The 17603-nt window shown below is 37.2% G+C and overlaps 1 protein-coding gene across 3 annotated transcripts in view; it reads left to right on the top strand.

Moving 5' to 3' along the window:
- The window catches only part of TRPS1 (trichorhinophalangeal syndrome I), a 311159-nt gene that overhangs the window by 47260 nt on the left and 246296 nt on the right, over nt 1–17603 (top strand). Inside the window, exons 1-2 of one of the 3 annotated variants that reach the window (XM_006830659.1) lie at nt 2689–2725; nt 6628–7556. In XM_006830659.1, coding sequence (XP_006830722.1) covers nt 2689–2725; nt 6628–7556 — 966 coding nt within the window. Of the gene's footprint in view, nt 1–2688; nt 2726–6627; nt 7557–17603 lie in introns of those variants that run through there. The other 2 variants (XM_006830661.1, XM_006830660.1) reach the window with 2 other exon arrangements.

The raw sequence follows: 17603 nt of genomic DNA, 5'->3' as shown, positions 1-17603 counted from the left end.
TAGTTTCGAACTGTTGGCCTTAAGATTCGCAGCCCGATTCACAACCACTACGCTACCAGAGCTCCTTGATATATATATATATATATATCTAAAATTATATTCACATACACCTTTATGTGTCAGATGCTCAGACCCTCCCACATATATGTATTCTTATACATTCGACTTTTGTTTTTCTTTGAGAAAGAGAACTTCTTTATAATTTTTCTTTTTCTTTAAAAATAGCTTTCCCTTTAAATTAATGACAAAGAATACAAATAAGGTCATTTTACTTAATGGTACATATTGTTGTTAAGTGCTGTTGAGTAGGTTCCGACTCATAAGGGACCCTTTGTAGGATTTCTGAGGCTTTAAATCTTCTGGGGAGCAACACGTCTCATATTTCTTCCATGGAACAGCTGGTGGGCTCTAATTACAGACCTTGTGGGTCCCAGTCCAGTGCTTACCATATGGAGCCACCGTGCTCCCAGTTTGGCACATGTTGTTGTTGTTGTTGTTAAGTGCTGTCAAGTCAGCTCTGACTCTTGGAAAGTAACCCTGTGTAGGGTTTCCGAGGAGCTGCTGATGAGTTTGAACCACCGAGTCTGCAGTTCAAACCGACCACTCAGTCCAGTGCATTATCCCAAATGTACATTTAATGAATGGATGGATGTTGGGGGAAATGAACAACTAAGTGAACCATAGGCAACTGTGGTTTCAGCCAATGCCAGCAGCTTCAAGGGAAAAAGATAAGGCTGCCAACGATGGTAAAGATTTACAGCCTCAGGAACCCAAAGGAAGAGGTCTGTTATGTGCTGTAGGGTTGTTATGAGTTGGAATCAACTTCATGACAGTGGATTGATTTGGTTTTGGTTTTACTTGTTGCTAAGTCACTCTAGTGGTGATGTAGCGGTTTAAGCATTAGACTGCTAACCACAATATCAATAGTTCAAACCCACTAATGGTTCCGACGGCGAAAGTTGGTTGCTGTGAAAATACCATCATGACAACTTAAGTCACTGTCTTTTACAGAAGGTTTAAATAAAAACCAATTTAAGCCGTCTGAGTAAGATGACATAGTTAGCAGAATTAGGCCCTAAGATGTGTATTTCCATTTTATAAATCTTTTAAGTGATACTGTAACACAGAAATACAATACGACACTATCCTATTACTTTTTATAGTTATAAACATTTTTCCTAAGGGACCAAAGGCAGCTTTTAAGACTTAGCTTTAGAAGAAAATCTTGTTAATTAAGACTAGAAAGATTCGATCTTTGCAGTTCTAACATCTCAGTAATGAAATCTACATTACATATAACATTTTGGGGAGACTCAATATATTTCTAATGGTTGCACTGCTAACCTCAAGGGTGGAGGTTCAAATCTACCAGCTGCTCCTTGGTAACCTGTACAGGGTCTTTTTGAGTCAGAACCAACTCGATGGCACTTTAACAAAAACAACCACAACATGCTTAAATAGCTTAGTATATAACATGCACTAACATCACATGGTCTGTTTAAGAAAGTACTTCTTTATATACAGTTGGAAAAAGAGGCCTGGTGGCAAAATGCTTGCTAACCAAGAGCCTTGGAAATTCTATGGGACAGTTCTACGCTTTCCTGTAGGAACTATGAGTTGGAGTAGACTTGATTGAAATTGGTTATGGAGGATGTTGTAAAAGTGTAAACGTTCACCATTAATCTCCTTGCCCCAGGTTTGTGTCTTAACTCACAATTAGAGGACTGAAATCAGTAATTTTATGCTTGTAGCCTTCATCTGAGTTCTTTGGGTGGCAAATGTTTAGAGATCTTGGCAACTAAGCGAAAAGGTACACAGAGCAGCTTGAAGAAGGCCTGGTAATTGGCTTCTGGGGATGAGGAAAGAAATTCAGCCACTGAAAACCTTACGGAGCGAAGTTCTACTGTGACACACACTGGGGTCTCTAGGAGTTGAGATTGAGTCCTTAGTAACGGGTGTGGGTGTGACTTTCACTTAGATTGTTTCTCCACTTCATTTTTTAGCTCCGTTATCTCAAAGAGTTGCCTTTTGTGGACCTACATTAACTGGCATTTTGAACATTTTTTAATTTTTGTTTTTGTGTAGTTTGTATGAGGAATACTGCTATTTAGTAGAATGATGGTAAAGTTTACAATAGAATTGCCAAAGGTGATGACTAAGGCTCTTTGATGTGTTGATATTTTCTTAAACTTTCCCCTATAAAAGCCATTGCTGATGTTTATTAATTAAGATCTTTCTGCCCTCTGCCCTCTAGTGTAGGTAAGTATTGTAGTCGTTAGTGTGGAGGGAATTTAGAGGTAAATAATTTTACCAACGCCAGTCTGTCCTCAAAATGAATCCTCCTATAATAGACTTTTCTAACATGTACCTCTTTCTTCTGCTTTATTAAAACCCAGGGAGGGAAAGGCTTTTACTCAGGGTTTGGTCTTTTTTTTTTTTTTTTTTTAACCAGATATCTTTTAAACAGCTCTTGATGCTGCCATATTAATGTCTTTTAGGGGTGATGCATTAAAATATGTTTACATCATTTAGGAAGGCAACATTTTTTTTTATTCTTTGTTTTGCAGATATACAGATCAGCTCTCAAAATGTCTTCTGTGTCTTCCGAGCATCTTCTAAGACAATTGCATTAACCTCCTGCTAGTTGACTAATAGAATTAATCATTGTAAAAAGCACTCTAAAGCCACATGCCTTATGAAGTCAATGCTGGGTATGATTTTACAAGTATGTGATCCATTTTTTCAAGTGAAAATATTAACTGGAAAAGTTCTTGGCACACAGTAAAACGTAGTGCAATCTGTTGTTTGTCTTAGAGATAATAACTTGAGGGTGGCTATAGTCTTATGGCATCTAACTTATGACTTGCTAGGGGAGTTTCTTTCCACTTAGAAGTATTGCAAATGTGCTTATATTTACATAATATGTCACTCTGAAAAATTATGGTGATATAGTTCTGTAAAAAAATTTTTTTTTCTATATGACTTCAAAGTATGGTCAAGTAAATTAGTGACATTAAAAAGCAAAAAAAGAAGCAACTAAAAAGAACATCCCCTGCCCTCCACAACAAAAAATAAAATCCAATGACCTTCCTGATACTTCTTTGAAGTTTTAGCAGTTTAACATTCTCTGCAGTGTGTATTGTTAAGGGCTCTATTCAGCATAATCCTGGTGTGGTACTGTGGGTTAATGTGCTGCACTGCAAATTCGGTTTGAACTGTAAGGTTGGCAATTCAAGATCACCAGCCGCTCCTTGGAAACCTGTGCAGGGCCACTATGGGTCGGAACTGACTCAATGGCACATTAACAACAACATTCAGCATATTGAGCACAGTGGCTCAATACGGGTAAGCACTGGACCGTGGCTTCCAAGGGCTGTGGTTCAAGCTCACCAGCTGCTCTGTGGAGAAAGATGAGGCTTTCTGCTCCGGTTGCTATGAGTCAGAACTGATTCGGTGGCACTTAACAACAACAGCTATTCACCATAAGGAGTCAGTGAATCTTACTTGTTCTAAATATCTGTTCTTGGGTTGAAAGAAGGAACTGGAATTTGGAAACATGATAATTTACTTATATTACCCTTTCTCCCAGGCAATAAGAATGCCAATTGAATATGACTAGTTATTAGACTATGTGACCCATTGCATCTTTTAAGGTTAACAAGATATAAATTTTACTTTGTTTGGAAAAATAACTTACTGATTTTAATATTTAAAAATATATATCTATGACCTTCAACATATTTTATCTTAGTTCCCTTACTGTTGTTGCCAACGGTACCATTTTTCTGATCACCATTGGCATTATTTGAGGACCATAACTATTTTCTTTTCATTTTGATGGAAGAATAATTTAAATTAGGATATTTATTCTTCATTTATTCATGTTGTTGTTAAGTGCCATCAAGTTGATCCGACTCACAGTGACTCTGTATAGGGTTTCTGAAGAGAAACTGGTGGGTTTGAACTTCTGATCTTGTGGTTTGCAGTCCCCTGCTGGTCCTACAGTGCCACACCAGGAGTCCTCATTTATTCATGGGTCCACTATTTCATGTATGATTTTTATAACTTTTTGTTTAACCTGTTTATTTGGTGAAATATTTTTGTGCCTTTTTTTTTTTCATTTTGGAGAAAACAATAAAATATAAATGATACAGTTCTTCAGCTTTCTCTAAGGAAAGATTTTGTTGCAGTAGTTACTAAAGACATTATGTGAAATAGAAAACAAAAACGAAAGCAAACAAAACAAACAATCATGAAATTCTGGAGGGCAAGCCAGAGTTGCTGTACCAAAACATCATTTTTTAATATGTGGGAATATCTGTTACTTTATAAAATAGAAAATAGTTCTCTGTAAGTCAAATGGGAGTCTTGATGTGGTACTGTACGATAAGCGATGGACCACAAGGTGGGTTTGAACCACAAAGTCAGCAATTCAAACTTAACCAGCCGCTCCTTGGAAACTCTACAAAGGGTCGCTCTGAGTCAGAACCCACTGGCAGTACTTAATAACGAGAAGGAGCAGTATACTTTCATAAAGGCAGATACAACATTTTTGACATGATATGATCTATGAGAATTTTCACCTTGTAAACAATCCCTTATATACTCTAGTGCATTTTCTGTGGTCAGTGATTCATGTTCTAAAACTTTTGCTTGACCAGCTTTTCAGAAGCAAAAGCACACCCATTGATTTGCAGTCTGTGTGGTTCCTCAGCACTTGTGAGAAATTATAAATGAAAACGAACTAAAATGTGTTTATTAATTTGGATTTTCTTAGAACATTTTGGTTATTCATAGTATAACTAACTCTGTCATATCTAACCCCATGCAGAGTTGGCCAGTAGAAGAGAGTTGTTTGGTTTGTCAATCATAGGTGGGTATTTCCAGAAGACATTTAGGGTGATGACTTCAGTACAGGGCAGTATTTCACTTGGGAAATGAAGAAGGAAAGGCCATGAAGCTCAGCTCCAAAGAGCCTTTGCTAGCATATTCTTCTATTGACACAACACAAATTGCTTCTTATCTGTCTGTCCTTAAGAGTCCTGACTCATGGCACTCTGGTAGAGAAATGTGTCACACAGTTGTTTTTTTTTTTTAACTCTACTCACTGTCACCTATGTCACCCAAAGGCGTAGTTTAACTGGCGTGTAAAGGTGAGCCACACAAAATGTTCAATATTTTACCATTTTGAATTAAAAAAATGGCAGTGCACTGTGGTTTGAGTTCAGATTTTCTTAAGTGAACTTCCAATGTGTTCTGATAATGGAGTTGGTACGCTTTACCAGGCTGTGCTTACGAATTCAGGATTTAGGTTATTTTTCCTATCATGCCAGATGATAAAACCGTATAACACCAAAACCAATGACACCAAACCGTCTACTGTCGAGTCAGTTCTGACTCATCACAACCCTACGGAGGATAAAGTAGAGCTGTACCATAGGCTTTCCAATGCTGTAAATCTTTATGGAAGCAGATTGCCTCATCTTTCTCTTGCAGAGCTGCTGATGGATTTAAACAGCTGGCCTTTTGGTTAGCAGCCCAATGTTTAACCCACTGCACAGCCAGGGATAGGGTTTCCGAGGAGCGACTGGAGAACTTGAACCGCCAACCTTGCAGTGCAAAGTGACTTTGCAGTCATTATTAGGAAGAAGCTTTATGTAAATAGAAAATGGCATTGGTGACAACAAGGCCAGGAAAGTTGTGCTGAGGACCTTTTTGCCTCCCCCACAGTGCACCTACTCATTTTTGCAGGGTAGCAAAGACTCTATCCTAAGATAATTTCATTGGGAAACCTTACCCCGTCCACCCTACAGTCCCTGTCTTGCCCATTGAGACTTCATTTCATTCCCAAGACACAAAGAACATTTTAAAGGATGCCCAAACTGCCATTTGGATGTAGTGTAAATCGAAGAGTGGAGACTGTTTCGGAAAAGGGTTAGAGAGAGGGAACCACCACCTTCTGAAGTGGATAGACAGACCTAGATGGAGGATATATTGAGAAATAAGAACTTTCCACTTTTATATTTTTGTTATTTAATAAAAATTTCTGTAATATTGTAGCAATACTTTTAGACTGGTGCATACACACACACATATATCATGCATAAATACGTAAGCATATGAGCACATATGTACGTATATATTACTGAGTATATCTGAAGAAGTAAATTGGGCAAAAATATAATTTGGGAGGAAAAATAACTAATACCAAATAGGAAGGATTCCTGGTGTGGCGCTGTAGGGTAAGCAAATCATTACATCAGCAGTTCCAACCCACCAGATGCTCCTCAGAAACCCTGTACAAGTTTGCTATGAGTTGGAACTTAACAACAACAGCAATAGGAAAGATGGTTCTGGTAAAAAGGAATCCTTCCGTATTCCTAAAATCATTTTGAAATAAAAAATGACCCATTTTTTTTGTGACCAAAAATATTTCTAAATGTAAGTTGCTTGCTTTAGCCTCAACTTTTTGCAACATTTAAAAAGGAATTCCCCCCACCCCCGAAGGGTGTATTGTATTACACACATTGCAAAGCATTTAATAGAATAAATAAAATATTCTAGATTAGATTACATGTCTGTAGCTTTCAAATAACCCTGTTTCTGCTTTTCCTTGTATTTATACAGATATGGTCCGGAAAAAGAACCCCCCTCTGAGAAACATTGCTAGTGAAGGCGAGGGTCAGACCCTGGAGCCTGTAGGTACTGAAAGCAAAGTATCTGGAAAAAACAAAGACTTTTCTGTAGATCAGATGTCAGAAAATACGGATCAGAGTGATGCTGCAGAGCTAAGTAATAAGGAGGATCAGAACTTGCATGTCCAAGATCCATCGTCTAGCAGTAAGAAGGACTTAAAAAGCTCAGTCCTCAGTGAGAAGGCTGGCTTCAATTATGAAAGCCCTGGTAAGGGAGGAAACCTTCCCTCCTTTCCGCATGATGAGGTGACAGACAGAAATATGTTGGCTTTCTCATCTCCAGCTGCTGGGGAAATCTGTGATCCCTTGAAGTCTCCTCAAAGAGCAGAGGCAGATGACCCTCAAGATATGGCTTGCACCCCATCAGGGGAATCATCGGAGACAAAGGAAGATCATAAGATGTCACCAACGGCTACAGAGGAAACAGGGCAAGCGCAGAGTGATCAAGCCAATTGTCAAGGCTCAAGCCCGGTTTCAATGGCCTCAAAAAACCCACAAGTGCCTTCAGATGGGGGTGTAAGACTGAATAAATCCAAAACTGACTTACTGGTGAATGACATCCCAGACCCGGCACCTCTGTCTCCAGAGCTTCAGGACTTTAAATGCAATATCTGTGGGTATGGTTACTATGGAAACGACCCCACAGATTTGATTAAGCACTTCCGAAAGTATCACTTAGGACTGCATAACCGCACCAGGCAGGATGCTGAGCTGGACAGCAAAATCTTGGCCCTTCATAACATGGTGCAGTTCAGCCATTCCAAAGACTTCCAGAAGGTCAACCGCTCTGTGCTTTCTGGTGTGCTGCAGGACATCAATTCTTCAAGGCCTGTTTTACTAAATGGGACCTATGATGTACAGGTTTGTGCTTTGTATTGTGATCTCTCTAGACCAGAAAAGATACTATTAATGAAATGTGAATTCATACGTGTGTGATAAAGCCAAGTTCCCAATTCCAGAAGGGTAGCTTACTAGAGCCCAGTGAAAAAGAGTCCCACTTTCCTTATATTTTCATTTATAAGGATTTTTGAAGTTGTCCCTAACTTGTCATCATGAGAAATAATTACAGCATTTCTATTAGGTTGGGAAGTAATCTTTTGTGGAATTAGCTAGGCTTCATGTTTATGGACATATTTCATGGTAATTTGATGTTTTCACTATCTTCCAAATATGGCACTAATCTTTATGGTTCTCATGATAATAACATGCCTTGTTTTAATTTTAGAGTGTAAGGTTTATTCTTCAGTGAGACTCTTTCTTACATCTTGAATTAGGATTTGATTTTTATACTCAACTAGAGATCAAATTGAACTAAATATGGGTCACAGTAAAGGTTGAGAGATAGACTCCTGTAAATGTCAAGTAATTGTAAATAGAAATTTGAAAATAAAATTTTTGTATTGACTAAAAATAAGTCATGGGGATTGCAAGTATAAGGGACACAGAATGACCTTGGTGCAGGCTAACCAAGCATCCTCTTTGGCATGTCAAGAAAATGGTAATAATATATGAAAGCACTTGCTAATAATTGAGATCTATGTTTTTATTAAAACTGTCATACCTTTTTGATCTACTTTTCTGTCTTTAGTTTGCAGCATATGTAAAGTGAGAACTAACAGTTTCAAAGAGAATGAAAAGTGGAAATGAGTCTAAAGAAATAGATTCATTTAATTTTTGTTATTTTAACATGGTTGAAACTCATGGTCATCTTGAAAAAGTATTAGCCTTTGTCACTGCCTATAGATTTTGATTGTATTATTGGGCCAGGGGAATTTCAAAACATATAAGTTTATATTAATCATCTTGAGGAAAGATTGGAAGAAGTACTTGAGAATTAATGAAATCACATCCTCTTATGTAGCCTGCTAAATCTCTGAAAGTATCAGTCATTTTTATCAGCTCAGTAGCTACAGTACATTTTCCTTACACCTCTGTTGACCTAGTGGCAATAAAGAAATACAGGCAAAGGAATTGTGAATAACAGGTAGTGAACATATTTTTGCAGTACATGTAGGTAAAACCAGAAGAGAAATTTTCAAGTCCTTTAAATGTCAGAATGACAGTCTTATCACTTTGAAGGAGATACAAAGAAGAACCCTTAAACAGCCAGCTTCATCTCTGTAAAGCTCTCTGAAAATTCCATCTCACTTTGTGAATTTCCACAAATAGAATGTTTTCCGTGGAGCACCAACTTCAGCCAGCATAGTTATTATGCATGAAAGCTGCGTGCTTTGAACTGCTGTCTTATTAAAGATCATTTCACTGTCTAATGTCAGATACACTCTCCTGTCAAACTGTGATTGGAAAGCAAATAACGTGTTTTAGATAGAAGGGTTAGAAGTGAATAATGTCAGTATGTGAAACGGTGTTTTATAATTAGCAAGTAATATGATGTTAATACCTGGATTTCCGGCAGCAGTTTCAGTTTGCTCACTCTGGGGACATCATCTGAGGGAAGTTGAGCTAGGCTGTCAGGAAGGCTCCGAAACAAAGATTATTGAAGCCAATATTTAAGAGGAATTCAGATTTTTTAAAAATGCTTTTCCATTTCCCCCAACAGTTATTTGTTAAGTTCTTAGTTATTTATAGTAAAGTTTATGTTTGGGTAGAACGAGCTGAACACTTTTCCTGGGCAGTGATTTTAGAAATAAAACAGATGTTTGAGCTATCTGAGTTTGAACTAACAGGACTAGAAATAAAACAGCTGATCGTAGTCTATGCTGTCTACTAAATCCTTGGAGCTGCACACGGTAAAGAAGACAAAAAGTGGTAGGAGACATTATGTGGGAATATAATCTTGTTAAGATCAATTCTTTTCAAAGAGAAATAATATTGCTAAAAATAGAAAAAAAGTGGGTGATTATTTCAAAGAAACAATTGGGTGTGAAAACACATCTTAGCAGAATTCAGCTTCTTCAGTTTATGAAGGGGAACATTCAATAGACTTTTGGCCAAATGCTAATCTTAAATATTTTTTTGCATACACCAGATGTTGATGCAGAAATATGTATGACGATCAGTAAGGCGTCAACATTTTTATACTGAAGTAGATATTAAACAATTTCTTTTTGGCGTAAACTGAATGAAAGGACCTCCGAAATTCCCCTCTTTACCCATACACGCTTTTGTTGCTGAAATGCCATTTGAGAGGTTCTTTCCTTGGCACATGAACTGTGTGGAGACTGAAATCTGTGGGAGATAAAATGCTGACTATAGAATTTCTTTGATGCAGTTCTGTCAGAAATTTATAGTTAATGGCATGTGTTGATTCTGATAAAAAGATGTTGGTAAATATGAGCAACATGGACACATAATCATTCAGTTTCAGGAATTATTTATCTACATATATAATTTAAACTAATTGAAGTAATAGATGAGCAATTCATTAATCTTCTTCAGTTAAAGCTAGTCTTTATTTCCTTCCTCACATTCAGGACAGTTGGTGGCTAATGATAGATTTACGACATTTTAGGCCAAGAAAAAAAACAACAAAAGCAAGAATAGGGGATTTAAAGAGCTTGTGGCTTTGATGTACATTTTGGTATGACATGGATGGTTTTATGTAATTTGGACTGACTTGACTGCAAGTGTGAGAAATTTCATTGGCGAAAAATTAAACAGATTCTAAGAGTTTCAGTGCAGAGTTCAAATTATTGACCAAAATTTGACATATATTTGGGGAAAGATTGCAATTTAGACATACTTGAGTTGACACCATCTACTTTCATGTGAATTATATTACAGCTAATTGAATCAAAGAATTAATTTTTATTAAAGATAGTGTTGAACAGCTTGTGCGTGTGTGTCCCGCATAGTAAATAGTGCCACCAGTAGGGAATGGAGCTGACTTTTAAGCACTCATCATAATATCAACAGATAAGTCTATCAGTCTGCTCTCGCCCATATACCTTTTTATTAATAAGGTGACAGTGGTTTGTTTTTTTTTTGTTTTTGTTTTTTGACATACCTTGCTTTATCATGTACAACTCTGAAATCAGAAAAACAAGAAATGTTGATATATATGACCAGGATCTTAGTTTCTAATTTTGTTTTTTTCCTGCATGCTTTATGAATTGTTACATTTAAAATCTTATAAGGGGCGTGGCATGATTGGTACGTCCTCATGTGATTTTTATTACCTATGTTTTGCCTTTGAGGCTGACAGAGGCCAATAATAGGACAAGAGATTGAGTTCCTTCAAAAAAGTAATTACAGCTTCTTTCTTTTTAATCTGTTTTATTATGCTTATATATAAACTATCACTGAATGGAGGCCTGCATTGTTGAATGTGAACTTCGCTGTTTCATTAGGGCTTAATGCGTTGTGCATTAGGGCATTGCATCATCTTTATGGGGGAACTCTTAGCCCTCAGATCAGGTTATAAAAGTAGGAGTCCTGTCAAGTTGTGCTTCCCACGGGAAAGTGTTTAAGCCATCCTGTGTTTATAAACGTTCATAATGTATGTATTGCCCTTTCATATTAGTAAACCTTTCCTGTTTTTCTGCATAATTCAGGACATCAAAAAGACAGCTATTGGATTCCATCAATTAAATTCATTTTGTCCCTTAATAAAATTCTAAGGGTAAGAGAAAAATCTCACCATTAGCCTCACCACTAACTGTCTTGTATTTAAGCAAGGAGAATGACATCTCCGATATTTTTATCAGAGTTGCCTCATGTGCCATGTTGACAATAGGAAAAACAGATTTTGGAGCTAGGAAATCATATTCTGTGTTTGCATTTCCAGCATATTCAACTCTATCAGCTTTATAGGCCCTTAGCATATACCAGTGCATTCATTTGAACAGAGGATTAGAGTTTGGGCTGAAAGCAAAACAAAACAAAACAAAAAAAACTCAGGGAACATTAATCTCAATGTAGTCTATTTTGACTTTTCTTGAATCTTATTTCCAAATATTTATTTTTTGCCTTGGAGCTTCCTTTGATCTAGAAGAGGAGGGAAGTTGTAGATCTTAGCAGGTTCTGTTTCTTTGTTTTTCTAAGTTGAGGAGAATTGCACTTTAGAAAAAACTGATGAATGAGATTTTAATCAATTCAGACTGTCTATATGGTAGAGAATTTTGGCATATGAACCCATACATATAGTCAAGACTATATCTCTTTAACAAGTAATAAAGTGTGCAAAATAAAACATATGCCTACCCTAAGGCCATAAAGCAAAGTGAAGTTCTGGTATTTGCCAGGCCATTTTCATCAGTGTCCATGGTTGAGCTGGAGAATGTAACCATTTGGAGAGAACAGTTTGAACTTCTTCGTGTACAGCTTTACTTTTGTTGTTTTTAAGCGGCGTCGAGTTATTCGGCCCTGACCTGTAGCCACCCTGTATAGGGTTTCCGAGGAGCAACTGGTGAGCTTGAACTGCCCACCTTGCTGTTCAAACTGACTTTGCAATCCAGCGCATTAACCAGACCTCCCCTTAACTTTGCTGCATGACGGTCAGTGAGACAAATGCCAGTACCCTTTTGATTTTCTGCTTATTTTCTATCATTTAAAGAACTTATCTGTCAGTTTTTTTAATCTCTACATTTCTTTACAGACCCAGTGTTTAGAAGAGAAAAAAGATTCTTGGTTATCAGTATGTCTGATCAAATTTAGCATTATTCAACTCCTAATAAAAGTTTTCTTGGTGATGAAAGTTTTCTATGTTGATGTTTGTTCTGTTGACCACATCAAGTCAGCAGATTATATGATGCTTTTGTTATTTCTTAGGCTTTTGTAAGTACAGCATATATTTGCATCTGTTGAAAACACAAATGCATAGGCAAGGCTCCCACTGCAGGAACGTTTACAGAGAAGTTTTCCTTTTGTTTTCTGGGATTTTTCATTGAGCTTAGTTAGGAGAACCATGGGTTTCTTGAATTCTTTCTAATATATATTATTCTAAACTTTGAAGTGAATGTTGTGCATTCCCAGAATATCAGAAAAATCCTTATTTACTTTTCATTGAAAGTCAAATGTGAAATTTATTTTGCTCTATTACTTGTAATTTGACCTATACTCCTTTTATCTATAGTTTACACAATCAAAAATTGCACCAAGCTTCTATTTTTTCCAATTTTGGATTTACTTCTAATAACAGCTAGCATTTACTAAGTGTTTCTTATGTGTATATATGGATTTAAGTTCTCTACATGTATTAACCAGTTTTCATAAACCTCTTGAAGCTGACACTCTCACTGTGCCCATTTTTCAAAATTGCAAGGAAACTGAAGCATATAGGATAAAAATCACCTGCCCGAGATCACAGAGTTGAGTAAGAGGAGAAAATGGGATGCAGATCAAGGTAGATAGGCTGATGCAGTCTGACTTCATAACCACTATCATATGCTGCCTTACCAAATGCAAGCCCGTGCTGCAAATAGAAAAGCAATAGAAGAGAGGCCAGTTGTATGTAAGGAAGATGTAAGACAGGCAGATGGTGACCGTTTGATGCATGCTAGGTGATTCACATTGAATTTGGGGAATTCATTGATTTCTCAGAGATTTTTATCTTATTTCTCATAATGTAATGCTATTTTGTTTGAATTTACTGGGATTGTAATTGAAATAATTAAGACCAATTAGTTTTGTCAGTTACAAATTGTGATTCAGTAATTATTGAATACTGAATGGATTCCAATTCAATCAAGTAGGGATACAAAGTTTTATTCCAAAATTAAGGCGCCTTCCATCCAGGCATTTGATTTAGTTTCTATTCCCCCCTCAGTGAGAGGGTTTTTCTTTCTTTCTTTCTTTCTTTTTTAGGAAATCGTGATTTATTAAAGTAACTGAGAGTAATCTTCTGTTCATTGAGTTCCTAGGCACAATTTAGGCTGGTTTTTCTGTGAAGATTAAAGGTTAAGGAGATGCACCCAGCTCCCATTTATGTTCTCGAAGGCTGTGTAATTAAGGTTTTATCCTCTGCCCACGAGCAAGCGCAGGAATGGGTGTGGAGACACAACAAATCTGAAGGCCTTTAGAGTGTCTAATTTGAGTGCACTGCATACCTCAGCCGTGCTTAGAGCTGTCTACTGTTTCACTGGATCCTCAGAGTGAGCCAAGTGTGGGACCAGTGAGGCGTTGGGGAAATACAGAAATAGCCTACCTGTGTAGCAGTTCTCCTTTAATATTTAGATGAACTGTTGATGTAAGATTAAAGAATACTTGAATTCTTTCATGTGTCTGGTAACATATTTGGGAATCTTACAATAAATCATGGTTTGCTTTAAGACCTGTTTTTCCAGCTGAAGGGTAGCTCCACCTTGATATTCCACTGACACCTCAAAGTCAACATATGTGAAGCTGAAGTTGTTAACTCCTTCCCCAAAATAACTATTTTTCTCCCCTCTCCTCTGTACTGCTATATTCAAATCCATCAGGCTGGAAATCTCAACAGGCATGTTGGCATTTTCTTTTTATCCTGGATTTCTTTCTATTTCTCTCTTCTCAAGAAGTTTATTCCTTCCTTCACTCCTTGCTTTTTTCTTTTGCTGCCTCCACCCTTAATATTTGGAGGTCCTGATGTGGTGCTGTAGGATAAGCACCAGATTGCTAACCGCAAGGTTGATGATTCAAACCCACCTACTGCTCCTCAGAAAACCTATACAGGGTCACTGTGTGTCAGAACTGACTACACAGCACTTAACAACACAACCCTTAATATTAATTTAGTAAGTTGTTATTGGCACAGTGGTTAAGCGCTCGGCTGTGGTTTGAATCTGTCAGCTGCTCCATATGAGAATCTATCAACTGCTCCATATGAGAAAGATTCGGCAGCCTTCTGTAAAGTTTTACAGTCTTGGAGACCATAGAAGTTTTACACTGTCTTAGAGGGTTGCTATGAGTCAGAATCAACTCCATTTGGTTACTGTTTCTTTCTTTTTTTTTCTTCTGTTCTCTTTTGTTATCTCCCTTTTTGTTCTCTTCTCTCCTTAACCTCCCTTTCCTCTACTTTTCCTCCTGTTTTGTTTAGTTTTCTATTATTTTTTCTCCCTCCTTCTTGTCTAATTCTTCCTTTTCTATCTTTTCCATTTCTTCCTTTCTCCCTTCATTACTTCCTCGAGTCCTTCTATTTATTTCTTTATTATTCAAATCCTTATTCGTCAGTCATTCTCTATTTCATAGAAAGTATAGATCCACCTTCTAGTTTGTATAATCAATTAAAAAGGCTCCCCCAAAATGGCACTCAACAGCAACTACAACCAAAAAATACTGCTTTTCCAAATCGTCTCTCACTGTGCTTCAAAAGGACTCCTGGTGTGGCGCTGTAGGATCAGCACTGGACTGTAAACTACAAGGTTGGCAGTTCAAACCCATAAGCTGTTCCGTGGAAACTCTATACAGGGTTGCTATTGGTTGGAACCGACTCTATGACACTTAACAACAACAACCTCAAAAAAAAGGTCTCTGGTGATGCAGTGAGTTAAGCATTGGGCTGCAAACCACAAGGTCAGTGGGTTCAAATCCACTAGTTTCTCCACTGAAGAAAGATGAGGTTAAGGCGCTCTGGTAGCATAGTGGTTATGAATCGAGCTGCAAACCTTAAGGTCAGCAGTTCGAAACTACCAGCTGTTCCGCGGGAGAAAGATGAGGCTTTCTGCTCCTGTAAAGATTTACAGCCTCGGAAACCCTGTACAGGGTCGCTATGAGTCATAACCGACTCCATGGCACACAACAACAACAACAAAAGATTGACTATCTTAGAAATCCTAAGGCGCAGTCCTCCTGTATCCTACGGGTGGAGTGGCTTTGAGTTGGACTTGGCTCAGTAGCAGTGAGCCTGGACTGTGCTGTTAGTTAGCAGAAGACTAGTGAATGTATAGCACAGTTATGGAGCAGGTACTATTGTGGAACCATGCCATTTGAAATTTGGTAATACCCAGCCCCTCTCAACTTTTCTGGACAGCATCGGTCTTCCACTGTTTTACCTTTCCATGATTACTACCTTTGAGGCTCATCTCAAATGTCCAGTCATCTGTCCACAGCTCCACTGATCACCTCCTTCCACAAGCCCTTCTGACCTGTTACTCTGGGCGCGGTGCTCTTCCTCTTTGCTGTCTTGGAAGCCGATACATCTTAGCAGAAGCCTTAATTACTTTGACACCATTATTTATTGACTTGTGAGCTTTCTGCACTAAACTACAGGCATGTTGAAGTTTTCGTTTTATTCTCAGTGCTTGGCACATAATAGGTGTGCAACACAAGTCCTCCTGTGGTGAAAGGAAGTTTACATTTTCCGTGGTTAGACTGTTTTCCCACTCAAGTATTCTGTAGAGCACCTTCATTCTGGGCTAGTGGCAGTATTGGGTCCAATGCAGAGAGGAGAGATCTGAATAATGCCCTCAGCTCTATAATCCTGCTCGTACTGCATTTTTCTGTTTTGTTTTGCATTTCCCCGCTAAAAGGTTGTCTTCCAAATGATATTGTCTCTAAGGTTTGTTTGTATTCTATCAGCCTAAATGAAATCAGCTCAGAATTATGCTGTTGTAAAAGAAGAAATATTTGTTACTGTAATCCCCAAAGGAGATTATGAATATGTACATAATTAAGAATATGTGGTATTTACTCCTGGAATTGGCTTGCTTCTCCTATTTGTTGTTAAGTACCTTCTTGAATTCCAACTCAAAGCAACCCTGTACAGGGTTTCAAGGCTTTTAAAATCTTGTGGGAGCTGAAAGCCTCATCTATCTCCTTTCTAGTGATTGGCTCCAACTATGGACCTTGTGTTTCTCAGTCCAGTGCTTATCATATGGAGCCAACATGCTCATTGTACTAATTTAAAATAATATAAATTTGTAACACCCTCTCTCCCTATCCCAAAGTAGATTGGTTGGCTCTTATGGTTCCAAATGAGAACAGTGATTACTGGAATTAGCATAGTAAAAATATTCTGAGCCTGAGATGATCATCATTTAATTAGATTTATTATAAAAATGTTAAAATGTGGTAAACAAACAAACAAACAAATCATTGAGTTTCACTCTATATTCTGTAGTCCTGATGTGGCACTGTAGGATAAGTACTGGACTACTAACTGCAAGGTTGTCAGTTCAAATCACCAGCTGCTTCTCAAACCCCTAGAAGGGTCACTGATAAGTTGGAACCTATGTGATAGTACTTAATAGCAGCAACAACATACAGTGCAGAAATATTCCATATGTAGATTATAAAATTATTCTTCTGACTATAGTTTTTGCCCTTAGATAGGCCTTTAGCGATTTCTATGAGTTATTTGAAACTTCAGTATTTGAACAGTGATTTTTGACAAGTTAAGCTTTTTTATTTTTTTTTAAGGTTTTGCTTTTTGGCTATCAGCCAATAACCTCAAGTCGTCTTAGATTAGTTCTTTCATAATTGTCTCTGTTGCTATCAATTTTAGTACTAGAACATGGACCACATCTGAGGAAAAGTTTGTGTTCAGTTCCAACACAATGTTTTTGTTACATTGATAATAAGTTCAGTGTAAAAATAACATTTCAAGAGATGAAATTTTTTTAAATTCATCTCTTTTTTTTTTTTTAAATACAATTTTGCAAAATATTTTTCTTTAACATGTTCTTTTTAGATATTCTTTTTCTCTCCATTGGAGGTATGAAATAATTTTGAGGTTATAGACATTGGAAAAGACCCTTTTATTTGAAACATTCTGAATAAAGATAATGTGTTGATAAATTAGAAATAAGATTAGCCACAAAAATACCACAGGTAAGGGCTTATTTTAAAGCTAGTATCAACATAGAATAATAAACCACCATAGTCCTCAGTCAGTGAAAATCTATTTAAAATTTATCCTTTTTTTTTTTTTATGCTTTAGTAGCTATATTGGGTATTTCTCTATATATAATTCTGATTTACAAGGAGTCATTTGCTTGTGATTTTTGCTTTTTTTTTTTTTTTTTTAAAAGAAGT

This window comes from Chrysochloris asiatica, unplaced genomic scaffold, assembly GCF_000296735.1.
Source record: "Chrysochloris asiatica unplaced genomic scaffold, ChrAsi1.0 scaffold00001, whole genome shotgun sequence".
Lineage (NCBI taxonomy): Eukaryota > Metazoa > Chordata > Mammalia > Afrosoricida > Chrysochloridae > Chrysochloris > Chrysochloris asiatica.
The sequence above is the reverse complement of the archived record's forward strand: the minus strand, read 5'-3'. Positions and strand labels throughout refer to the sequence as shown.